Source organism: Topomyia yanbarensis, chromosome 3 (genome assembly GCF_030247195.1).
Source record: "Topomyia yanbarensis strain Yona2022 chromosome 3, ASM3024719v1, whole genome shotgun sequence".
Taxonomy (NCBI): Eukaryota; Metazoa; Arthropoda; class Insecta; order Diptera; family Culicidae; genus Topomyia; species Topomyia yanbarensis.
The window spans coordinates 113,313,222-113,340,818 of NC_080672.1; the positions used below are offsets into that span (position 1 = coordinate 113,313,222).

The 27,597-nt window shown below is 36.8% G+C and overlaps 1 protein-coding gene across 1 annotated transcript in view; it reads left to right on the forward strand.

Annotated features, from left to right (window-relative positions):
- LOC131689725 (protein O-mannosyl-transferase TMTC1-like) overlaps positions 1-27,597 on the forward strand; it is a 739,528-nt gene that overhangs the window by 555,194 nt on the left and 156,737 nt on the right. Inside the window, exon 4 of the mRNA XM_058975014.1 lies at positions 18,457-18,530. Coding sequence (XP_058830997.1) covers positions 18,457-18,530 — 74 coding nt within the window. The remainder of the gene's footprint in view (positions 1-18,456; positions 18,531-27,597) is intronic.

The following is a 27,597-nucleotide window of genomic DNA, read 5'->3' on the forward strand; positions in this document are numbered from 1 at the left end:
ATTCATTCTGATCAGTTTATTAACTTCATGAGTTTATTCATATCATTAATTTAAATTATTTTATGCACTCTTTTTATTCTATGTATTATATTTATTTTCGCCTTGTATTGACAAAACTATTTGTACAGTCGAACGATATTCATGATTTCGTGATATTTTAAATATGATTATCGTGATATTTTAAATATGAGTAGAGTGATTCCCTTTCATGATTTCAGGATTTTAGTCACTATTTTTTAATATTTTAGTCATGAGTATTGTGATTTATGTTCAATATTTCAGGAACTTTTCCATTATTTTCATAGTTTGAATTCACGTTGTCGTGATATTATTGTCACGAGTAGAAATTTATGTTTATTAATATTCATGATTTCAGTATTCTAGTCATGATATTTTTGTCACGAGTGTGATTTATGTTCATGATTTGAGGATCTTAATCACTATTTGCGTAATTTCTTCCAGAGCTTACTTTCGAATTTGACACGTAGAGTGATGTGACGTATATTTATGATATCAACAGTTTTATCATGGTATTGGCAATTTTTCTGTCTTATCGCGATCTAATGTTTTTTTGGTTATCATCGGTTTTTTTACGCGGAGTAGCGTCACAATATTAACTGTCATAAAAGTTCGACAGATTCGCGGTATCTTGTTCTGTGAACTATATCACGAATATGATTTGATGTGCTCAGCGCGTTTTCTATCCAGGCATCACACTGAACTTTATCAAATGAATAACGATGGTAGAGGTCTTAACAGTTTTCTCATATCTACTGTTTGTACCTATTACTGCTCGGTAGCAGCTGGACATTTCATGAAAAAGTGCATTGATCAAGAATAATTCCACGAACAATACTCCAATTTTTTTAAAATAGTTCACGTGAAAATTTCATTATCAAGTTGCATGAAATTGACAATAATTAGGGATATCTTCTAAATATCACAAGCACGCAAAATCAAATGTAAGTCATGTTTAAGGAATCACGGATCATGAATAATATTTCATGAATATGTGAGCTATTTTATAATCCGACGTGACTATTGTTCTAGGAATCAAGAACCAGTTCACGAATACATGAATACTATTTTAGGATTTCGTGAACTATTTCACAGGAATGAATGGTATGTCGTGGTTGTTACACTAATGATGAACATGAACCAGCCCACGAGAAAAAATAATATTTCATGATTTTGTGAACTATTTCACGAGAACGGATTTTAGATCGTAACTATTATACTAGGATGCATGAATCAGGTCACGAATACATCAACAATGTTTCATAATTTTGTCAACTAGTTCACGAGCAGGAATGGTCAGTCATGATTATTGTATTAGGAATCATGAACCAGTGCACGAATACATGAATATTTTATAATTTTGTGAATTATTTCACGGGCACACACGGTCAGCCGTGACTATTTCACTAGAAATTATGAACCAGTTCACGAATACATGAATAATATTTCATGATTTTGCGAACTATTTCAGGAGCACTGATATTTGATCGTAACTAATATATTAAGAATCATGAATTAGCTCTCCAGGATTGAATGGATTCATGAATAAAATTCCGAGATTCGTGAAATAGTTCACGAGAAAATATCCAGCATAACTACGAACAAAATGTCTCCTGGTAAAGATAAACTTGTCCCTCTTTACTGTGAAAACCGACGGGATATTTTATTCTTGTGACTTATGTTCATGATATCAGCAGTATTATAACGATATTCATAACTCTTCTTCGCTTTATTGTGGTAGGTTATTTGTGGATTCCTATTGGATGTTTAACTGGGAGAAACATAACAATATGAACTGGACCAAGTTTAACCAATTCGCGGTAACATGTTTTGGGAAATGTGCTGCTAACACGATTTGTAACTCAATAGTTTATTTTGACCGATCAACTCAGTTTTCATTTTCTGCTCGGACACCACATTAAACATTATCACGGGAATAACGATGTTCGAAGTCCTAATAGATTTCTTACATTCACTGCTCGTATATATGGCTGGTCACTACCAGACACAGACCATATTGTATTTCATCATAAATATTTTGGAATAGTTCACTCAAAATTTTCAAGATCATATGTAGAATTTTATGAAAGTGAAAATGATTATGGATATCTTCTAGATATTTCCAAGCACACAAGATAGATCGCGAATAATGTGCTATGAATCAAGAACCAGATCACGAATGCCTGTTAATTTATGATTTTGTGAACTATTCCACCAGCACGTGGTGAGTCATGACTACTAGGAATCACGAGTCTGAAAATAATATCTTGCGATTATGTGAACTATTCCACGAAAACAAATAGTGAATCGAGGCCTTCTAAAAACTTATTGTTGTTGATGGAGAAACGTGAATAACTTCTGAAAAGGTCGTAATAAAACAAAAGAATTGCACTGTTAAAACAAAATTTAAAATATCTCGAGAACTACTTCACTTCAGAAATTTTTTGTTATGAGCATTTTGATATGAAATGGCGTTTTGAAATATATTCAAAAAGAAAATTGTATTTTTGACTGCAAATAGTATGAATTATGAAAATATGTCAAAAGTTGTTGTTAGGAAAACTTTTTTATTGAAAGCTTCTCCATGATCCAAATACACTAAAAAAGTTTCTTTTACTTCTTTAAAACCAGAAACATATGATTTTTGTCATTTTATGATGGGGTAACGCGAATAACTTTCAAATAGGGCATAATCACACGAATTAAATGTTTTTGTTGGAACAAAATTCCAAATATCTCAAAAACTATAGCATTTTGGAAAATTGTTGAATGCATTTTGATTTAAAATGATACATAGAATTATATTCTGTAATAAAATTACAGTTTTGTATGTCAATTAGTATGAAATTTAAAAACACGTATAAAGTTAGTGTTAGAAAAACTTTTTTGCCGATAAGTTCTCCATCATACAATCACATTCAAAATGTTTCTTTTTTCTTTAGGTTTTAGTTGAGAAAATATAAAAAATAGAAAAAAGTGGGTTTTTTGCAATTTTGATTTTTAACACAAATTTTTATTTTTGTGAAAAATGGCACAACATTTTTTTCAGTGTATATTTCTTTCGTACATAAATATTTATTCCCTGAAACTCATTCTCAGAAAGTTATGCTGTATAAAAAAATATTCGAGCTAAAAAAATGGAAATTAAGGCACGTAGAAATGTTACGCCCTTTTGAAAAATCGCTCTTGTATCAAAATATTGCAAGGTTCAGAGAAAATCATGAAGATTCATAAACTGAACACAGCTTCATAGTTTCGTTCGAATCGACGATGGTCATATTTTGTGGTGGGGCCGGTTTCTCATGGAATCCCTCATGTGTCAAATGTACTTTTTTATTTAAAGGTGAAAGTCACTTTTTCACTCTAACTCGAATACTGTTCTACTTTAAATTTTTTGGACATCATTTTCGGATTCAGCACACGATTTTACATTGAAAATGGAGGTCACATATTGAAGCTAATTTTTTTCTTTTAATTTTGTATTGGTGGATGAACTCACAAATATATAGCAATTTTGTCACACCCTCATCAACATTCATTTTCTTCGTACACTGATAATATAAATTCGTAAATATAATGAAATCGATCATGCAATGCACGAATTCATTCGTTGTTTTCTGCAACGAAGTATTTTCGTGCATTGTAAATAGTGCGTTTCGTTCATTTCATGAACAAGAATGCCTGCTTGGTGAACGAAAGCTTTCGTAAATTTTACACATTTAATGTACACTGCACGAATATTATCGTTGATAAAAACATTATTTTTCGTGAATGAAACGAAATGTTTTGTTTATTTTAATAAGCGTTTGTGTATATTACGTTGGCGGCAAGAATTCATTTCGTTTATTTTAGAAAGGTTTTCGTACATATTAGCATCTTATTGTTTTCAGTCGATCATTTGGGATCGTGCTTTGACAATATCGATTTTTTCTAATTTAAAAAAATCGATTTGGCCAAATCGATTTCATTGTGGTACGAAGAAATGGCCGCTTGATGAACGAAAGTTTTCTTAAATTTTGCTTATTTAGTTTACATTGCACGAATGTAATCGTTGATAACAACATTATTTTTCGTGAATGAAACAAAATGATTCGTTTATTTCAATAAATGTTTGCGTATATTACGAACAATCTCGTTGGTCGCACGAATGCATTTCCTTCATGTTAGAAAAGCTTTCGTATTTAATAGCATGTTGTTTTGACTTTGCTCCGGCAGAGAACAACTTAAACTTCTTCATTCAAAACCAACGAGCAGTTCGCGATGGCTCAACTGAATCCGTACTGGTCCGGATTCTGGATCAAGCGAAAGAGGTTCAGGAAATCTTCCTGAAACCGGCGGACACGGATACGGCTACTAAATAATCAGACCGAGACCGTCGTGATGATCAACAATCCTCTGACGTATAGCAACAATGACTCCATATTGAAGCTCTTTTGACGTTGACGGTTTGACGAATGGTGCTCGTAAATATTAGAAAGATATTCGTATATAGCAGCGAACAATTCGTTTGCCGAATAAAGCTGTTTCGTAATAAGCCATCGAAAGTCGTTTCGTGGTTTTCACGAAAAACTCGTAATAAAAAATTAAAGTGTTTCAATAGAACTACGAGCGATTGATTATATGTACGAAAAATTCGTATATTTTATTAAAATTTTCTGTAATTCCTAGCGATTTACGAATATATTCTATCAGTGTATACATTTGCATCTTGCACTGTATCAGATAAACTCGAGAATGTTTATTTCGAGCTTAGCAGGACATAATTCTAATTTTTGTGACTGCAATCATTGTAAATGATGAACTGTACTTTGCTTATGTAACTCAAATCAATCTACAATTTTACTATTACTCCCCCTCTTATATATCAAACTGAATCCCTTGTTTTAAATTTTTTCATAAAAAAATCTTTTGGCCCTCTCTTGTATATTGAATCTTATTTCTAGTCTTAAGATAGCTGTAAACTTTCTTTTCCTTTTGTAAAAAAAAATATTTCAACATTGTAACCTCCTAGTTTTAAGATATCCAAAATGTAGAAACAAAAGAATTTGGCACCGCCAAGCTAACGCATTTGTGCCTATCAAATAAACGAAATGAATAAAAAAAAATCTGCAATTTTACCCATCCTGTTAAGTATCAGAGATCTATCGAGCGACATTGTATTTCTAATCAAAGCTTTTATTGTAGTCGAATGATATAGTTCAATTTTTTTTAATAAGATCATGTATAGAAGAAATCGAGAAACTTATCTGGCCGAGCAACTATATCCTTGATTAAAATAAAACCTTAGTTCATCCTTCTGTTTCACAATTCCGTTAGAACTAGCAATTTCCAGGAATAACGTCGAGCTGAAATGCACTATTATTCATCAAAACGAAATCGTATCACCAAAAAGTTAAAAAGAACGTAAACAATTTAAGAAAAAGTACTTGCACAATGAAAAATGGAATTTTATTACAAAATATCTAACTATGTTACATATTACGAAAGCTCAACCATGCATGTGGTTTTCGTCATTTACTTCCAACACTCATTTGGTAACCTCCATTATAGATAAAGAATAAAAGAACCTTCCAGTATCTGAAACGAAACAAATCGATGTTTGGCCGTTGATTTGTTTCTGATCTACACTATGAGTCTGTTGTTTTTGTTCTTTGCTAATCTTTAAACTAGCAATCGCGAAAAGTAGTAGCAATTCGTATATAAAATTCTATTGTCAATTCTGATGATACAGGAATTTTGATACTGTTCCCCCAATCTGAGTGTTCGAATCCTAACGAAGAACGATTGAGTTCTTATTAGATTATGAATTCTTCCTCGGTGGCTCATTTGCGTATTTCAAAAGCTTCGTATTCTGAGGTTTTATATTTTTATGGTTCCGTCGAAAGATATCGTCGAATTAGGGTTGGACTGTATTCGCATTTTCAGACAAGAGGAAAATGTGGGGAATAGCCGGCTTAGTCATAATACCATGAATACCCGCTTTCTATAACTAGTAGTAATTGGGACAGTATTGAGTAGCTTAAATCAAACTAAGAGTTAGTATTTATTGTGCATAATATAAATGTGCAAACAAATGTTCGATGTTAGCAAACTAACCAAATTTTGTTTACAAGTGAAATTATCCGTCAAACTATATAAGCGCAATTTTGCACATTCTAGTGATTTGTTTGTCGAAATGTAGACAAATATGCGGATGCGTAGCACAATAGATGCTTTGAATATCATCATAAGGTAAACATGATATGAATTACTATGAAAACTACCAATAATTATATTACTTAGGGTTTTGTCGTCAAGTAACTCAGACAAAATCGAAGAATCGAAGACCACTTGAGCAAGATGCCACAACAGGTACTTGTGATAAAATGTGAGAAAATCGACTTTTCTAAAACTGTGTTCCGAATTTCGTTCAACTGAAAAGATATTTTCGAACCACGCTCCTGTGATTGTTAGATGTTTAAAAAAATCGTCTCATTCAATGTACTAATTGAATTGCAGCTATCTGCGTTATACCAGACAGTCAGTCGATATTCCATTGAATATTTTGGAATGAGCAAATTTTCAATCACTTCCTCTGAGAAATCGAAGCCGGCAGCAGTGACCTTGTAGTAAATAAAACTATTTTTAATCTACAATGTTCTAGACCACCAAATCAAAGTAATTTATATCCATTCAAATAGGTTATGCAATTTATACTTATTCCTCATCCCATAATTATATTCAAAAATGCTTACTCAAACACACATGCCATATCTCGTCGAACTGAGTCGAATGGTACATCGTACTGAGTAATCCAAACTTCGGATAGATGGTCAAAATGGTAGCCGGGTTGAATTGGTTTTATTGAACGTAAAATTGTTCTCAATTTTTAAAAAAAAAACGTATTGTCATGAATTCGCATGCTTAACCCATAATTATTTTTTTCTCAAAGTGCAATTGCGCAAAGTGTCGGGAAAGAATATCTTTACACTCCGTAAACTGGAACATATTAGAATACGCACAAGAAAATTGAATTTAGAGTCAATCTCAGGATTTCCTGAGTTGTTCAATAAACATCACCGCTTCCATTTTCGATCAATTCGAATACTTTTTATATTTCAGATTAGAAAACATTTTCGCTATAGTCGCAGGATCACGAATTAGTTGTGCGCCTGTTTTCAACATGTCAGCTAAGATATTAGTTTACAGTACTAAACATATTCCGAGAAAAGCTCATTCGAATATGTCCTATTACTATGTACATTTGAGTTTCCGAAAATTTTCGCAGACAATGGCCTCCGGAAAATACAGATACAGAAAAAATTACAATGATGTCCTCTTTTAGCCTTTATATAGACGACAAATAACTTCCTAATACAGAACCTGTGCCTCAATATCTCAGGCGCAAATTGATATGTTGCGATAGTATGGAAAACCTGAACCTTCGAAACTTTTTGGAACTAGTTTGAGAGATTATTTTGGTAATTAGAAATAACAGTTGTCCATTTCACTCATTACTCCGATCATCCACGTGCTGCTATAGCTATAGATGTATCCACGTGCTATAGGTAGCAGCAAGGAAGCCGAGGTTTTCACATACACATGCACGTTGACCCAGGCGCGCTAACAGTGGTGTAACTGCGTAGTAGCGTGCGCTTCCGCAAATAAAGAAATTCTCGATCAATAGATGTATTTGCAAGCGTTGAATGTATTTTATTCAACGCATAACAATGCAAAAATCGCATTCTGCATCTTTTGGTAATCCACATGATTACAAACAGTTATAATCCATAAATGAACTTGTAATATACTACGAAGGAATAGGACGGAATCCTTGTTGATACAACACTGGTTTTGGTGGGGTGGAAACCAGAGAATGCAGAGAAATGGGAGAGGCAATTTTGTTTTCGGGAGCAGAATCATAAAGGATTCGAAATTTTCGCGATTTTCTCTACTAAAACTACCGATCACTTTGGAAGTAATTGGAAATTTGAAATAAATTTTTCGCCAATGTCTTCGGTAATTATCCTAGTTTACTGGATACCATTTTTGTTTTTTATTTTTGGTCTATTTCCAAAGATATTGCGAGATTAAGGCAAAAAGGTACCGATTTGCTGCCCTCTTGGCGCGGAAATGCAGACTCCCACGTTAACTACACATTAACAGCAATGGATAACGGAAACCACGTTGAAGCTCTTTATACAGATTTTAGCAAAGCATTTGATCGCATCGACATACCCATGCTACTTTTTAAATTAGAAAAAATGGGGTTTGAGCCAGGACTTCTTACATGGGTACAATCATATCTTACAAATCGTGAACAAGCTGTTAGATTTAAAGGGATAAAATCAATCCCAATTCAAGTTACATCAGGAGTCCCTCAAGGGTCTCATTTGGGCCCGCTATTCTTTATTTTATTTGTTAACGACATTTCCTTCATTCTAAAAAATGTAAAAGTTCTTATATATGCTGATGATATGAAACTATTTCTAGAAATAAGAAATGGTGAAGACTTTCAGACATTTCAAAACGAAGTAAATATATTTTATACATGGTGTAATAAAAGCCTGCTGAAATTGAATGTAAAAAAATGTAATTCCATAACATTGAGTAGAAAGAATAATATACAGAACAATAGAATCTTATTGGGAAATCAACAAGTAGAAAAGTGTGACAGAATAAGAGATCTAGGAGTTATTATAGATTCCAAAATAACATTCATAGATCATTATAACACAATAATTAACAAAGCAAACAGCACACTAGGTTTTATTAAACGCTTCAGCTATAATTTCCAAGATCCCTACACAATAAAGACATTATATGTAGCCTATGTGCGTTCAACACTAGAATATTGTAGTATAGTTTGGTCGCCTTTTTCAGCAACGCATGCAAACCGGATAGAATCAGTACAAAAGCAGTTTTTGATGTTCGCTCTTCGTAAACTAGGTTGGACTGGACTACATTTGCCATCTTATGAAGCACGGTGCATGCTAATTGACATTCAAACCTTGAAAGATCGTCGTGAATTTTCTATGGTATCATTTGTAAACGACATTGTATCACATCGTATTGATTCAATCGAACTTTTATCGAAACTAAATTTTTATGCTCCTTCTCGACAACTACGTAACCGCAGCATCTTTTGTACAATTCGCCATCGCACTAATTATGCCAAGTTTGGCCCTTTAAACCAAATGATGAATATTTACAACAAACATTGCGAAAGCATTGACTTCACTATGTCGAAAACAAAACTTAAGCAGCAGTTTAAAGTAAACCAAAATTTCAACTAGTGTTAAGTTAGTTTAATAATTATTGTAAGAAACCGGTCTACATCTGATTGACGACTTGAAATAAATAAATAAATAAATAAATAAATATGTAATTTGGAGTAGTTAATGCACTAAATTATTGTCATGTTAACTATATTTCTTCATGAATATAAAAATATAGCTTGATTATTGACGCAAAAGATGAGAAGTTCGTCTCTTTTCGTTCTTATTTTTTCCAATCTAGCTCTAGTAATTAGCGTAAAAAATCGTGCACCGTATATTCGGCATACAAATTCAATTGTTTTAGGTATTTCGGTAGGCTTATTTTATACCGTTTAAATGCGCTTCAGATTACATAACAACGCACGCGAATAACTATAACACCAGAATCAATCGTGCGCGGGGAAAGAAACCAATACATAATTGTCATTAAAAATAATGCCAAATTTTTACACGATAAATTATGCTTGCATTACGAAATTTTAACATAGGTATATCGACAAGTGTCTAGAGATACTAAAAGCAATCGCTTTTGATTATATTGTATTGTTTTCGGAATGTAGTGTTTTGTCGGAATGAAGAAGCAACGAATAACAAAACCATTAACCTGCCGTTTGATTCGATTACACATTAGCCACACTCCTGGCTGTCGGCAGTGTGGAGCTGAAGTTGCTTTTTTACAAATTAATTTAATACACGATAAATCTATCATAAATTCTCGGCAGCTAGCTGCCCAGGGCAACTAACACATGATAACATTTTTAAGAGTTGCATAGATCATACAACTTATCAAAGCGAATCCATGCTTATTTAAAGGCGAACATGAAATTATTGCGACACCGAAAATGTCATGCCAATTTTCTTATAATGTTTAAAATCAAACCAAAATTTTAGAGTAGTTTTATACATATATTTACTTCAAAAATCAAAAGAAAAGTTAATCGATGGAGCCTTGAGTGTAAAATTGAACGCATTTTCGCTTGATGCCCTCCATCAAAGTCTTTACAGTGTCATCCGGTACCAGTTTCTCAGTTTTTTTTCCATTTTCTTGACATGTCCTTCTCGTCTTTGACTGTCTTCTTGCTCTTCCGAAGCTCCCGCTTCATCATTGCCCAGTACTGCTCCACCGGGCGCAGCTCCGGACAGTTTGGCGGATTCATGTCCTTTGGAACAAAATGGACAGAATTGGCCTCATACCACTCCAGGACACTTTTAGAATAGTGGCATGATGCCAAATCTGGCCAAAATAGCGGAGCTTCGTCGTGCTGCTGCAAGAACAGCAAAAGGCGCTTCTCGAGGCGCTCAGATTTGTAGATCGCACCATTTACTGTGTCCTTTGTCACGAAAAGCTCACTCCTCTTGCGGACTGATGGCCTGCCAAATGAGATATTTGGAGGCGAACTTCGACATTTTTTTCTTCTTAAATTTTATATACGTTTCGTCGTCCATCACACAGCAACCATATTTTGTCAGCATCTTCTCGTAGAGCTTCCGTGTCCGAGTTTTAGCCGTCGATTGTTGCCGCTTATCGCGGTTTGGGAAGTTCTGTACCTTGTATGTATGTAGTCCAGCTCTCTTCTTTGCATTCTGGACGTAGCTCTGCGACATGCCGATCTTTTTAGCCAAATCACGGCTTGAGATGTTGGGATTTGCTTTAATCATCCGCTTCACCTTTCCCTCCGTCTTTTTGTTCTCCGGTCTTCTTCCAGCTCCTTTGCCGTGGTCCAACGTCAACCGTTCCAGGAACCGCTTCAACACTCTGGAGACGGTTGAATGGTAAATGTTCTACATTTTTCCCAACTGCCGGTGTCAGGAAGGTCAGGAAATTCCAGGTGTTTGGAAAGAATTTGTTCTCTCGACTCGCGTTGATTCACCTCCATTTTCGTTGAATCGAAAATCACGACTTCGAGTTTGACAGCATGTAAACAATACACATCAATGAGAAAGTGTGCAAAATTTGGTTGATTTTTACCCAATGGTAAAAAAGTTATGCCCTGTTGAATGTGTCGTAATAATTTCGTGTTCGCCCTTTAACTCTTTCCCCCTCCTACAAACAAAAACTCCTTCCCGTGGCGAACGTAGAGATGCAGAGGTATACACGGTTTCCATAACAACGTTTGTTACACCGCCAGGCAACATCATACACCACGTATGTACTGTGAGAGCGACCAAGAACCGCCAGAAGATATGTCCATCCATGTGGTAAAATACAAATATCCGTTGATGTGCCTCCGATTGGGGAGGCAACGTAGGCAGTGTGCACGCATTGCTTGTTTGCACGGTAACACCTTGGTGCTAAAAGTAAAAGAGCATTGCGCGGAATTGGATTATGGCTTACTCAATTATTTTTTTCCAAGCTGCCAATATTCTAGTGCAATGCCGCACTTGGAGTTATAGGCGTTACCAGATATGAAGAAATAGCTCAGAGGACCGCAAGCTAGATACTAAATTCAGTAATGACACGCGAATGTGTATGGTTGAAAATACTGGCCGGGATAAATATCTTGGATGGTACCGAAGTTTTGATTTTTAACTAAATAATGAGACCCAAATTTAATCGGAGCTTTTGTGGCTGTTGCATCAATATTGCTAGATGCTTATTTTCCACAGGCAGATAAGTTGGAGTTATCCCTCGAATTTATGGTCGTTTTGTGGTTGCATTTTCTTGACATTTCCCTTACCTTTTTCGGTAACCTTCCCATTATAAAACTTTTCAACAAGTCATAGTAAGGTTCAAATCTCTGAAATACATGCGAAACGTTCCATTCGAGCCAATTTATTCTAATTCCCATTCAGCAAATGATCTACTGGGGTCAGGCTTGTTATTTGCTCACACAATGTGCACAAAAAGCGAAATACACAGATGAAAAACAGAGCAGCACAAAAACACTGCGATGTGCAAAATGACCGCACAAAGAGAAACTTGAAAACGAAAAAGAAAAAGATCTGTGCACCAAAAGCCGCACAATTTCGCGCAAAGAGTCACCTCGAAGAGCTACTTTTTATGCCTCCCTTCACTTTCAAGCAGGTAGAAAGGCGAATCAAACTACGAATCAGATAAAGATTGATCGGAAGAACGTTTTAAAATGTTTTTTGTTGCTTTCTCTGCTTCCGTGCGCGTGGGGACAGGATTCACACTAAAGAGCCTCTTTATTTCTACTCTTTAAGGTGTGCAGCCATGTAGTAGAATGCACATATATGGGAGCAACACGCATCGGAGTGAAGAAGTTTATTGTGAAAGAGAAGAGCGGTGGTTCGCATAAAAAGTTCAAAGAGCGTTTTTCATTCTTCTCTTTATTCGCTCTGAGGTGCATTACATCCCTGACTGTTGTTAAAGCAGCAGTAAACTATCAATCAATCTTAATCCTGATTGCAACTTTGACATTTGCTTAAATTAGCTTCGAATGTCCAATTTTTCTTTTAAAGTTTATTTATTGAAAATTTTAGTGTTTTTCAATTAAAATATGTAATTACAAAAAATTGTCATGGTTAGAAAAATGTTGCCATGTATATTTTTGATGAAAATGTTCCCATACATTAACCTAAAACACGAATGCCTTTGTTGTCTACAATTAAATTATGTACAATAATATAATTTAAAAGAAATTTCAAAATTTCTCAAGTGACAGTCAAAATTACAAGAATTATAGTAAATATTAAATAGATAAAACTTTTTTCTTTATTTTATTTTATTTTATTTTATTTTATTTTATTTTATTTTATTTTATTTTATTTTATTTTATTTTATTTTATTTTATTTTATTTTATTTTATTTTATTTTATTTTATTTTATTTTATTTTATTTTATTTTATTTTATTTTATTTTATTTTATTTTATTTTATTTTATTTTATTTTATTTTATTTTATTTTATTTTATTTTATTTTATTTTATTTTATTTTATTTTATTTTATTTTATTTTATTTTATTTTATTTTATTTTATTTTATTTTATTTTATTTTATTTTATTTTATTTTATTTTATTTTATTTTATTTTATTTTATTTTATTTTATTTTATTTTATTTTATTTTATTTTATTTTATTTTATTTTATTTTATTTTATTTTATTTTATTTTATTTTATTTTATTTTATTTTATTTTATTTTATTTTATTTTATTTTATTTTATTTTATTTTATTTTATTTTATTTTATTTTATTTTATTTTATTTTATTTTATTTTATTTTATTTTATTTTATTTTATTTTATTTTATTTTATTTTATTTTATTTTATTTTATTTTATTTTATTTTATTTTATTTTATTTTATTTTATTTTATTTTATTTTATTTTATTTTATTTTATTTTATTTTATTTTATTTTATTTTATTTTATTTTATTTTATTTTATTTTATTTTATTTTATTTTATTTTATTTTATTTTATTTTATTTTATTTCAATTATAGAGGTTTTAACTTCAAGGTTATTCGCCTCTTCGGGTTAGAAAAATTTCTAACCCTGTGTGCGGAGTCGGGACTCGAACCCAGGTGCGCTGCGTACAAGGCAATCGATTTACCAACTACGCTACGCCCACACCCAGATGAAACTGTTTTTGACGTAGGAATACGTCTGTATTTTCGATATGGAAATTTTACAAAAATGATATGTTAGATTTTAAACGTTGTTCAGACATCTTATGATGAATTTTAGAAATTTTGGCACATAACACTCAGAAATACTTCTTAAAATAGATTCCAATGAATGATCCCACAGATGTTTGATATCATGACATTTTAAATAATGTTTATGATCGTCAAAATACCACGCATTTTCTTACAGAATTTAGCGCTTACCAAGTCTAGCACGACAGATTTATGTACCTAGCGCGCTACGTTTCTATGAATAATGTCATCATCGACTATTTAAGGAACAGAATTGGTCGAACAAGCTAAATTACCTGATGAACGGCAGGCAGAGCACTGCGCTGTATACTTCCAGAGCCAGTGAGCAGACTGAGAATGCCACTACACTAGCTGTGGAGATACGCTACGTAGAGCCGTTCAACAGGCGACTGAGATTGTCCGATCAAACATCATGCTTTCCCTTGTTCTGTGCTCGTTTCAAGCACACATTTTATGTACAATCTCGATCGCATTAATTTGTATAAAACACGTACACATAAACGCTTGTACAGTCGAGCTCCATATACGAACACAATTAACTTAGCGTCGTGGTACTAGTTGTCTCTATCGCTCCACCCATCATCACTAGCGTCATTTTACTTGGTGCGTATCTTCCATTTGTGTACGGATGCGATATACTCACACAGCTGCTCGATTCGAGCATTGTACAACTCTACACCGTTCGATTGGGTTCAATGTTTGAGGAGAATGTTTATACCTAATTTGTTTGCGGTTGAATGCGTGCATGATAGCAATCTATGCTTTCGTTGCACAAAGACAAAAATATTTTTTGCAACAAAAATACGCAAATCGATGAAAAGCGCAACGAAGATTATTTATTTACTTTCAATGATTTCACGTGATTCGTTTCCATTCAGCCTATCCTACTTTGATTCTACTAACACATACTATAATGAATTATTCTATTAATACATACTTATGAATTAGTATACTGCCACTCAAAAAACCGTCGCAAAAACGCAACAATTCTTTTAAAATATAAAATTAATATTTAAACCTTATGATCTGTCGGGTTACAAAAATATCTTTTAGAAAAATTTCTAACCCTATGTGCGGGGTTGAGAATCGTACCCATGTGAGCTGCGTATACGACAATTATATGTCCCTATGAGCAGAAAAACTATTTCAACTTTTTATCTGACTTGGAACATATCAAAAATATTTGATATACGGTAATTCCGGAAAAGATGCCCCACATTTTCAAAAAAAAAATCCTACATCAAAGTAAACGAAACAATATAGGATTAAATCATTTTTATTAATTGTGACAAGTCTCTCAAATATACCAAAATGGTATTTGTCATGAAAAAAATCATCAATTTTCAACGCTTTTTCAAGAAAATGAGGTCTATTCAAGCGAGACGCTGCAGTATCACATGTATCGATGTATCGTTATACATATATTGCTAACCAAAAATATAATAAGTTTAACTGCACACCAAAAAAAAATCGTCTAAATTTACGTCTCCTGACCCTGACATATACGAGCATCAAAAATGACTTAGTTTTACGTTTGATTTTAATTTTACATGGCATTTCATTTCGTAATTCACATATAGCGTTTGTTTTGAATGGTAATTAATGTAATTTTATATCACTGCGCATGTAAAGTAAATGTATCATGTAAAATTAAACGAGACACGATTATGTTTCGTTGTTTCGTAAATTACGGTTTGTCAATTACGTCTGCGATAAATTTCATATTTTTTGGTGTGTGCTACTACCTGCTACTCTGCAAACTGTAGCCTTAATGGGCTTTAGTTAGAGTTAAAATCAAAAAAAGCAGTTAAAAACCTTAAAAAGAATAGAGAGCGAGTTGAAATGTTCCGTAATAAAAGTGGAATTTTGAAGCATCCACAGCTTTCCAAAACACTGCGAAAATGTCAAAATTCAAATAAAAAAGTGAAAGCAGAAAAAATCTTTTTCAGGCGGTATTTCGAAATGTCACTTTAAAACTTTTTTTTCTGAGAGATAAACATTTTACATCTTCGACAAATTTTCTCAAAATAAATTCCGCTACACTACAAACCATCCAAAGAATAAATGAGAAAGTTATTCTTTTGTATGAGTACCATACCCCCTTAAATCAAATTTTGCCACCTTTACATTAAAGTACTCAAAATACAAAAGATAGCTCCTCGAAGTAATCGAAGTCACATAGTCAATAGTTTCATCGCAAATATCAGTGTCCGGAATTTGTGCGGCGTTTAATCCGTTTATTTCTGGATATACCACATGAAGATCCTATCCCTAAAGCATAGGATCATTTAGTGACATTCTGACGTCAAAAATGCCTTGTGAAAAGTTTCAACTATTCAACTGATACATGATTTACTAAAAGAAAACGCGCAATTTTAAAAAAAAAACGAAATTTTAACGGGGTTCTAAAAATTTTTGGTACTCTACGATCTGGACGTACATAATCCTAAATAATATTTTTGTAGGTTAATAATAAGGATTATTTTACATCTCCAGTGTTGTAATTCTTCCAAGGACAAACTCGCAATATCTAAAATGACTTTATATATGAGACCATTCATAAATTACATAACGCTAAATTTTCCCAAAATTGACTCCCCCCTCTCCCAATGTCATAAATTGTCACCCATCCCCCCATTCTCTATTACGTAACAAATTCCTTGAAAAAATTTTCTTCGGTGAAAACATGTTACGTAACGATCTAGCTTGCTCCCCTCTCCCTATGTCCACAACTTGTCGTACCCCCTTCCCCCTAAAAGCGTTACGTAATTTATGAATGGTCCCTATGAGATGTAGAATGCGGCATCTAACCCAACGCGCTGATTCTCCCGAAATCACCCGTTTATTCTTGCCACGGAACCACGCGTCAATCAATGTTCAGCTGAATCTGTTTTTGAATTAGACACTACCTTTTCAACTTTCTGACAATCGTTCCCCACGTTTTGAGCACTAATTTGGGACCGTTCAGAAACACAAGCGCTATCACCACTCAATCCACCAATAAAAGTTGCTAAACTGCCACAACGAAGCCCATGTCTGTCATTGATATTAAGCTCATGTCAATTGCAGCTATCGATTTTCTCTCACCGCTTGAATGGCACCAGGCAACCGATCGTGAAAGCTTCAGCATTCTAAAACTGCACTTCGAGATGGTGACCCACCCTCTTTCCACCGAAGACTGGTGCATATGGCAATAATTGTGTGCCAGTCAGTGGGGTGTCAAAATGCCACATGTACCGAGAATGGCTGGTTGAGTGGGGGTGGGAGAAAGCAGTACTTGCATCTACTTCCGAGTTCCTGCTCTGGTGAAAGGTATCCCTTCAACAGATGGGTACCTATGGCTAATGGTGCGAATCTGGTCGTGTGGTGTGACAGTGAAGGTGTCTACTGGATCGCGCTGACTATGACGGACCAAACCGAAAGAGTTAGCTGGTTGTAAAATTCAAAAGGCGAGAAAAAACGTGTCACGAATGATAGCAAATGAGTTTGGTGTGGTTGCATGCGATGATGTCCAGAGTGTCATTTGTCGGTTCAGTTGAACGATTGAATAATCTTCTATGAATATCAATAGAGCAATTTAGCTAAACAGTTAGCTTCAGCTACAATTTTCTAAGATAAAAGAAAAATCACATGCATCATCACCGTGCAGCATCCAACAAACAATGAACTTCAATTGATACGGGATGTGTTCCCAAAATGCAATCAAAAGTTTCTCATTTGTCGGGGAAACATAAAAGTCCCCAGCTGACCATACCAAAGGGAAGAAACATCACCTGTTTGCCCACAAGTACACGCTGCAGAAGCAAACTCCCCAGGCAAACGACAAACGGGAACCGAGAAACAATCATTAAAAATGTACTCCATCGACAAATGAGTTCGGTAAAAGTTACTACCACTTTCATTAATCGGAAACCGGTAGAAATTGTTATCCGCTTCCCCCAGATGTCACTGCTCTACTTCTCCGTCTGGCCGGATCGAAAGGGGTGAAAAGTTCATTGTGGGATGAAACGAAAATTGTGTATCGGCTACAGGGTGCGTACGGTGTTTTTGCACAAATTGAGTGTTCTGTAAAAAGTTGTTTATTAATTGCATTGTAATGAATTTTTTTTATTTATTTTGGATTATCTTGTATAATACAGCAAAGTAATGTTTATGTAATAGGATTTATTGGAATCTAGTTCAACGACACTTTATTTAAATTAGGAATGGATTAACATCGCATCTAAGAAATAATTTTTTCACACTGTGGATGAAGTTCGTGCTCGTGCTAATTTCGAGTGATCGTGATTCATACACTTTCCAAGCCTTTTGTACATATTATATTGTTCAATTGCTGTAATTTGTTTTGTTTTATTTTTCTCAGACGCATTGAAATTTAAAATGTCTAATTTTGCCATTTCCTTAAAACATAAGAATGAACGAATCACATGTCATCTGTTCATTCTTATGTTTCAAGGAAAGATTTAGTGCAACAATTTCGCACATACCCTGTATACAGTTATCTATCACTACTTCTGATCTTGAATTTTCGTTTTTTTTTCTCTTTCGATATATTCCATTGCAGGTAACGGGCATTGTCGGACGAGCGGATGTTTTGGCGTGTATATTTTTCCTAATATCACTCTTGGCATACCATGGGTAAGTTATTACATACTGGACAATACTAGAAAATTAAGATAAAAGTTCATGTTTTGAGGATATAATTGGATCGTGCCTTTGAGACACCAACAATGATCGAAAAAAATTCAGAATTCATTAACATCGAAAGCAAGTCATTGTATAACGGTATTAATTGATTAATTAAAATTGTTCACTGAAAATAAAATTTATAAAATTAAATTGATTTTGGCCCGTAGGCCATCTTTTATGAGCCAGACTGTTTTTTACGTAATTGGAATGGAGCATTTGTGTGGAAAGAATAATAAATTTAATTTATTCATCGTCAAAGAACGTTAATCGTGCGTTGGTCTCTCGTCATACTTTCACTTAGCTGATTTCATAGTTAAATATTATGTGTGCGGTATTCCGAATGTTGGCTGAATTAATTTAAATTAAATACCCATAAAATTTAAAGGAAGCCAACCTTATCAGAACTACTACATCTGGATATGTTACTGGATGTGGCAAGCAGGGAGCAACTTGCAAAAGTTTCGGATAATGTGAAAGTACCGCATTTATCCGTAACAAATATTTTTGTATATGTTCACTTTTTGCACTTTTTCGCAATGAACGTGAATACATTGAAGTTTTCACATTTCTTATAAATAAAATGCATAGAATTCGCTCAAACTGTATTTTTTTACGAAGTCCGATTTGGGACAATGTTTTTTTAAAGTATGGTTTGAAAAGCATCAAAAGCCTTAGCCTGTACGGTATTGGAACTGTGTGGGAATCACGACTCACGTGTGTGCCTAACCACTGAAAACACTCCCTTTTTTATTTCGCCCTTCATCCCCATGGAACTACAACAAGGTATTACTTAGTGGAGGGGGGGGGGGGTCGTTGTGTTTTCGTCGCACCTCATTATTCTGCTCTATCTGGGAGCCCCATTTTGTTCGAGAAATGGCTCGATCTATGAGCTTTGATTTAACCCTCTCTCTTTCTTGCTGCTTGCCTTCCTCAATTATGCGATCAGCTCTCATCCCCGTGATCCGTTCAGCTGTTGATTCCATGAGCCATTTAGCTCCTGTTTCCGTGAGTCATTCAGCTACCGGCCTTATAACGATCGACTCGGATAGTCCCCGACGGAGAGCTCTTCCTACTCGGACCGATAGTTCACCAAAGGAGGAATTTCTACCGACACCGATACCCACTTCCTTGAGCCATTTAACTCCCAGCTTTATAGAGATCTACTTGGATACTATCCGGCGGAGAACTACCCTACCCCGACCAAGAGTTCCATGGTAACGGAATTTCTTTCGGTACCGATGTTCGTTTCCATGAGCCATTTATCACTCCGCTTCATCCCGTTCTACTCGATCTAGTTCCAGGCCAGCTAGTAGGTATTGAGGTCCATCCAGCGATTTCTGGTGGAGCGAAACTATCGGTTCACTGGCGCCCCAACGACTCACTGCTAGCTATTCGATGCAGTCTACTCGGTCTAATCCCCGGTGGCGGATCTCGTCTACTCACGAGCTACGAATCGAGGTCGGTCCGGTGATTCCGGTGAAACCTTAGGTACTGTTCACTGGCGCCCTGGCGACCTGTCTACACCGCCACTTCCTCTAGCCAATGGCGCTAATTTGTCGGTCTTTTCGCCACTTCCTCTGCAGATCGATGAGTATACTCGTAACTACTCTGTTGATAGTGTTCCAGGTATGCTCGTCGTTGCACAACCCTTTGACGATATTGTCAACTGTCGCACCCTTCGAACTTCTGCGAACCTAGGGCATTCGAAGACCACGTGTTCCGGTGTCTCTTGCACGTTGACACACTCCGAGCAAATGGGTGACCCAAGCATGTTCAACCCGATGCAGATACTTCCGGAAGCACCGATGCCCGAACAAAAACTGCGTCAAATGGAAGTGAACTTCTCCATGCTTCCTATGTATCTATTTATTTATGTATTTATTTATTTATTTATTTATTTATTTACACCAACAGACCCCTTGGTCCCAATGGTGGTTCCTTATACTAAGCACACCCTTTTGGGATGAGTCGGTGGGTCCACCTTCCTTTCTCAGTGTTGTCCCACTCTTGCTGCCACTTAGCCAACGTGTCCGCTCGGCTCAGTCTCCTTGCATTACATTTGACAACGAGCTCGCGTTAGGTCAAGCTCTTGTCAAAAGGATTCTTTCTCGGCTCAATGATCATCTGGCCTTTCTAAATGCGCCTCATTTTAACAATATTCTCTCCCAATTCCTTCAGCTCAGGGTCCTCTCTTATCTTGTTAAGAAAAGTCGCGTAGGTCGTCATGCCGTTCGCTTCGATTATCAGTGCATTGCCCGTTGTTTCTCCCGAGAATGCTTGCGTTTATTTTTCTTCTCTGTTTCCTTCTTCTTTTCTTCCTTTTGTCTCCGCTCCTTCCGCTTCACCTACTGGCTTCCCACGATGCAACAACCATGGCTTTTTCTCAACGTTTCTCTGGTCGCTGGTGCCCTCCAGCTCGCTCTTCAGCCTTTCCGGGTCCTCTTGCTTTCCCTACGTATCTCTCACTCTTTTCTCCGAGCGAGCATTTTGGTGACTCTTCGGTGTCACCTCAGTTTCTGGCTACGGCCGATTTAATACCTGTCACTCGCTTCCTCCTTTTGGTCCGAATATTGAGCTTGTCCTTCACTAACTCATAGAGCTCGTAGATCTTTTTGCTCACCTCCATCAATTACGATTACGGAGATGTGAGTCATTCTGTGAGGTGTCGCTACTTGATCTCGAGGTGAACACTCGATTCAATAATCCCATCTTCCGTTGGTTTCCTTGTGGCTCACTCTGTACCAAACCCCTGCTGGTACTCGCTGTGGCTACCGGTGGCGCAACCGGTGATCTCGGCAGCATATCACTTCTTGCAACCGTAATCGCGTCTTCCTTTGCTCCGCGTGCGTCTCCAATAATAGCTGGTTTTGTGGATGTCTCCATGCTGGTGGGTCTCAACTCCAGGTCGCTATCTCATTTCGTTGTATATAATCGCCTCTTGTGATCCCATGTTTATCTATGCAAACATGGAGATCGTGCTAGGGTTGACACTATCATTCATGGTGAGTAGCATTCAAAGCCGGATCGGCGTAAAATCGTGAATGGTCCATCCGAATCTAGCACCACCAACTAAATGGAGACAAGCTTTGAATGAATTCGGAGACCTGCCGAGATTTTAACGGAACGGAGACAGCCACACTCGCCATTAAACGTCGGTGTCATCCTTCTGTAAACAGGTAGTAGAACAGCACGTTTGTTAACCCAAAGTCGTCGTCCAATTCGTCATATGTGTCCTGTCCAGTGGCGTAGTAAGAAACCTTTGGGGGGGGGGGGGGTATATGAATATTTAGCTAATACCCATCGCGCGTTGCTGCGACTTTCAACGAAATAAGAGGAAAACACAATTTTTTTCCGAAGCGACATCTTGCAGGTAGATAATCCCTTATCTATAGCATACAAACACGCTCCATAACAAATGTCAAATACGCATAAATTTTTACGGCAATCGGTTAAGCCGTTCAAGAGTCCATATAGATAGATAGATAGATAGATAGATAGATAGATAGATAGATAGATAGATAGTTAGATAGATAGATAGATAGATAGATAGATAGATATATATATGTATGTAAATGTTTTTAGAGAGCAGAAAGAAATGTTCAAAAACATCTTGAGCAGGAAAAAAATGTACAAAAACGAACAACTCAAGGAACGGGTTTGGGTAGCTATCCGACCCGCTAATACAACTACTCTGGCACGTAACCTGATTCCTCCCCGGCATTACGTTACGGCATTACTTCGGGAAGAGGTTTTTTTATGTGCACAGCACACACTCCTATCCAACTACTTAGTAGTTAGTTCTTTCAGTAGAGTTGCGGCACCCATCCTTGATACACTACCAGTTTTTGACCATCCACACAACGTAGCATTTTCTGTATGGTATTGGGAAAGCTAGCTGTGGGTCGAGAATTAGTGCGCTCCCCCTACGAGGACTATCTGGGCAGCAAACTTCAGACTGTCTAATTTACTGAACCCTTCGGTTCCCTTTGTGCCATTTAGTACCACTTCTTCGTTGAACTACTTGGTCTAGTCCCCGACGATGGATCTAGCCTACTCCAATGAAGAGTTCCCCGGCGAGAGAAGTTCGAAAGCGAGACAACCAGCCAGGTGCCGAGGTCAATTCGGCAATTCCGGTGGAGTAGTGCGTCCGGTTTGCTGGAGCCCCGGCGCGACTGGTGGTGTCTCGTCGCGGTGTACTCAGTTTAGTTCCCGGCGGTGAATTTGACTATACGCTGACGGAGAGTTCCCTGGCGAATGAAGTTCTCCCGATACCGATTCTTCTTCGGTTGTAGTACCAAGCCCTTTGGCTCCGTGTCCGCTGCCATTTAGCACCGCAACTTCTTTCAGCCCTTTAGTTCCCTTTTTGTGTCATTTAGCACTACTTCAGCTTCCCGACTTGTTCGCGAACTTCTTGGTGTAGTCCCCGGCGATGGACCTGACCTACTCCGATGGAGAGTTCCTCTCGCAAGAGAAGTTCTCCCGAAACCGAGCCATTCAGCTAGGTGCCGAGGTCAGTTCGGCGATTCCGATGAAGCAGGACGTCCGGTTTACTGGTTCCCCGATGACTCGCGACTGGTGGTGTCTCGCCGCGGCCTACTCAGTTTAGTCCCCAGCGGTGAATCTAGCATACGTAAGACGGTCATGATCTACAGTACAACTCCATTGACTACGTTCCACGTCTTTACATCGCTTGTCATTCTGAAGGTTTCATTATACGGGTTGATGTCCGGTCCTCCCGTTTTAACCGTTGTGTGTCCGACGCGGTACCCGGGTACCTTTTTAAGTTTCAATTAATTAAATTCCTATGTTTTATCCATAGCTGAAAATTGAAACTTTGTGACATCTTCGAACTTCACTAAGTCAAGCTTTTGGGTTAATAATATTGTTGTTATAGTAAGGGTGGGAGTGAGGAGGGGCTCCTGAATTTTTTTTACTACGTAACAGGCCGACGTGGGTACCCAAGTACCCACAAAACTAAAATGACCGTAACTAAGCTAATATCCAACCGATTTCGATACTTTTGGACGTTTTGGATTCAGTAACTCATCCACTTTTGGACTTGGTAAAAGTGCATCGGGTTACTTCATTCGGTTCCCGGGAATCCGGGTTTCCGGAAGCAGGTTCCAGTGCTGGGGTACTATTTGCGAACTTCAATGGAATACTAGCAATATGGGTATCAAAATTCTTGGAATTGCATCAGTAGGCTGTATCTCGTGGTTTTGGAACCATTTGGTGACTTGACCTCGGAACGGACATTCCGGAGCAGGTTCCCGTGGGGCCGTGAGTGGCCATTCCATTCCAATTCCATTTTTAAAATTGCCATAGGGTCCCGAAACAATAAAAAACAGACTTCCGAGACAATTTGAAGAGTTTTGATACTCATATTGCTAGTACATTATTAAAATTTACAAATCATACCCTAGTACTGGAACATTACTCCGGAAAATCCGGATCACCAAAAACCAGATCCAATATTCCGGTTCTATTGTACAGAATCAAAAAGTGGACGAGTTCCTGAATCCAAAATATCTAAAAGTGTCCAAATCGGTTAAAGGAAGCCATAGTTATGAGCATTTCAATTTGTGGGTACCCGGGTACCCTCGTTGGCCTGTTAAAGGTGTTTTTTTTGTTGGACACATAACTGTTAAGTAGCTCCCTGCACGTCACTTCAAACTTCGGACATTCAAAGACCACATTCTCCGATGTCTCCTCGACGCTCTCACACTCCGGGCATAGTAGTGACGTTGCGTATTCGAACCGATGAGGATATTTCGTGAACCAGCCGTGGCTCGTAGAAGCTGTTTCAGGTGGAAGGTAATCTCTCCGTGCTTTCTATTGACCTACGTCGACAGGTTTGGATGAGCCGGTAGGTCCACTTTCCTTTCTCCGTATTGTCCCATTCCTGCTGCCACGTTACCATCTAATCGATTCTCATCGTCATCCTCACATTTCTGACGATTCATTGATTGTAGCACTTGATATCCTCCGCCAGGGTGATGCAGATGGAGATCATCTCGACGATAACGTACATTGCCTCCGGTACGCAATCGCAACTCGTACGACCACCAGCCGGAACGTCCTGTTCAGCTTTTCGCGGTTCCACTTGGTTTTCAGTGCCGCGCCCCAGGCAGGAGCCTCATATCGCAGTATCGATGACGAAACACTAGATAACAGACCGACATTTCGCAGGTGTAATCTGTAATAAATAGTTGACTTTCTGGTCACCCTATATACCTGTCTAGCACATACCTCTACTGTATCATATATGAGCATTGTCGTAGGGACGCGTACATGTACATAGCTAACGAGAGGTGCAGTACCACTCAACAAAGTATAGTTCATTGTAGACATCCAAGCAGAATGCATCAATAAAAAGTCTCGTATAAACTATTATGTGTCCAACAAAAAAACCACTTTTAACAGGCCAACGTGGGTATCCGCGGTACCCACAAATTGAAATGCTCATAACTATGGCTTCCTTTATCTGATTTGGACACTTTTAGATTTTTTGGATTCAGGAACTCGTCTACTTTTTGATTTATAAAATCGAACCGGATGAATGAATCTGGTGATTGGTAATCCGGATTTTCCGGGGTAATGTTCCAGTACTAGGGTATGATTTGTAAATTTTAATAATGTTCTGTCCAGTGCGGTAAAATATCAATTTCAAACGAAAATATTCGTTTCAATTGAAACTGCGAGTCTTTCACTGTAAGCATACCACCACTGTATCAGTTGAGTTCTGCTGCCGTCTTCGTTTGAGTCACTCAGAGTTCACTGTCAATTGAATAACAGGTTCTGGTCATTTGACGTTTTTGCCTGTTTAGTTTCTATTGAAAACCAACCTCACATTAGCACGGTCTCTGTTAATGGAAGTGAGCCATTCCAATAAACCACTCACAAATGAATATGAATGAACACTGACATGAAAGACAAGATAATAAATACATATAGGGTAAAGGCTATGAAAAGACGAGACAACTCAAGACGGATACAGGTAGGCACATTTTTTCTCTGTATGAGTGAGGTTGTCATTTTTTTCGATGAAGCTGATAAATCAGGAGGATATGAAAAAAAGAATAAACAAATGACGTAGTGGGCTTTGCTGTTAATATAAGTTTTGTTTTGGTTTGGTAATAATTATTTTTTATCAGTAGTTTCGAGATAAAAAGGTAAAACCCGGCCTTTTCTCTCTTTTCATCGTGCGTCAAAGAATCGGGATGCTCGTCCGGATGATTATGTTTACTACCAGGGGCCCGGTGGCCATGCTTTATTTTACAAGTATAAAACAAATACACGCAAAAATGACAAATGTTCCGAACCTTTCTTTCTCCTTATCTTGGAGAAGTTGTCTGTATTTTTACTTTTCTTACCTTTCTTGTACCCTGCTGAATAATTGTTGACAGATGACTGTATGCAGCTAGCGAGGTTGGCAGTGCAGCCAATTTCTTTGTCATATTTAGATATGTTACTATAATACACCAAAATGTATCTGGAACTAATCAATCCAACATTTTTATCACATGCTACATGTTTCTAGCAAATTTGGCCAGCATAACAGCCTATTCATCAGAATCAAATTTGCCACAAAAATTTATATAGAGATGGACGTACTACCAAAATACAGAAATATACACAAATCGTATTACTAGTTGCCTTGTCTTGTCTTAGGAGTAAGCGGTCGAACTCGTTAAAGGTCCAAGATGATAGATAACGGAAATCGATGGTTAAAGTCATTTCAAACGAAGGCGCAGTTGGTTGAGTGGTAAGCGTGCCAGCCACCTATCCCAGTTGGTCTGGATTCGATCCCAGCCGAGGTCGTCGAGATTTTTCTGAGATGAAAATTCTTCCTTCGGAAGGGATGTAAGGCCGTTGATTTTCGGTCCATGAGTTGGTGGGTCGATATCTGGTTACTAACAAATCTTGAGCGTTTTTTCAAAACGTCATATCTGCAATGAGTTACTCTCTGTTTATACTTTCTCTTTCGATTTTTACGGCGTCACTATAACACTTTTCACTTATTTTACAGTACAGATCGAAAGACGGTGGTTTTAACTAGCATATTATGCAAAGAGCTGAGGGATAAATGTTAAAGTGACCGAATTATTAACAGAAGAGAAAGTAAACAAAGAGAGTAACTCATTGCAGATATGACGTTTTGAAAAAACGCTCAAGAAATATCCTCCTCCTGTGATACTTGTGGAGTGCGCAGTAGTATATACGGCCTCTAGCAAAAGCAAGTATCGGACGAACGTTCCTTCTGCGATCTACGTTCGGGCCTGGCCGATGCCGGTATTGATCAATAAACACTTTAGGATTACCAGGAGTTGCATATTGAAAGATGTTTCCATAATCCCAAGCATAATTACCTTCTGATTCCCTTGCAACTTCAGCTAGTCCACATCGATAAAGGAGTGGCAGCCAGGGGTGGTCGCACAAGGTAAAGCTCAAGCTCGATGGTTAAAGTCATTTAAACTCTGATGTCGACTAGCTTATTCTGCTAAGAGTTGAGTAACAAACGTATAAACTGCCGAGTTTTTAGCGAAAGAGAAAGTAAACAAAGAGAAACTGTCATTTGCACTTAGGACCATTTGACATGTTTGGCTAGATATATCTATATTGCTTTTACAAGGCTGGTCAGTAGATGACGGAAACTGATGATTGAGGACATTTTGCAATCAATCCAATATGGCGACTTTTGGTTACTTCAAATCAATAAACCCACCATCGATATGACCTGTTTATAGCATTCATGCCGAGCAAAATCTTTTCGAATTCTTTCTGATAGAGAACATCGACTATTCTCGTGTCTGTAGACTGTGCTCGTAATGTGTTCTCATAGAACCAGTGTGGAAGTGTTTTACCCCATTACCATGTCATTACCAATATTGGTAGAGGTGCAAAGAAAATTGCTGAATTACATATTTGATTTTAGCAAATAATTTGACAGCTTCGTACAATAATGATAGCATACTGCGGCTATCATAATTATTTTTCAAAATTTCTCAAATTCGCA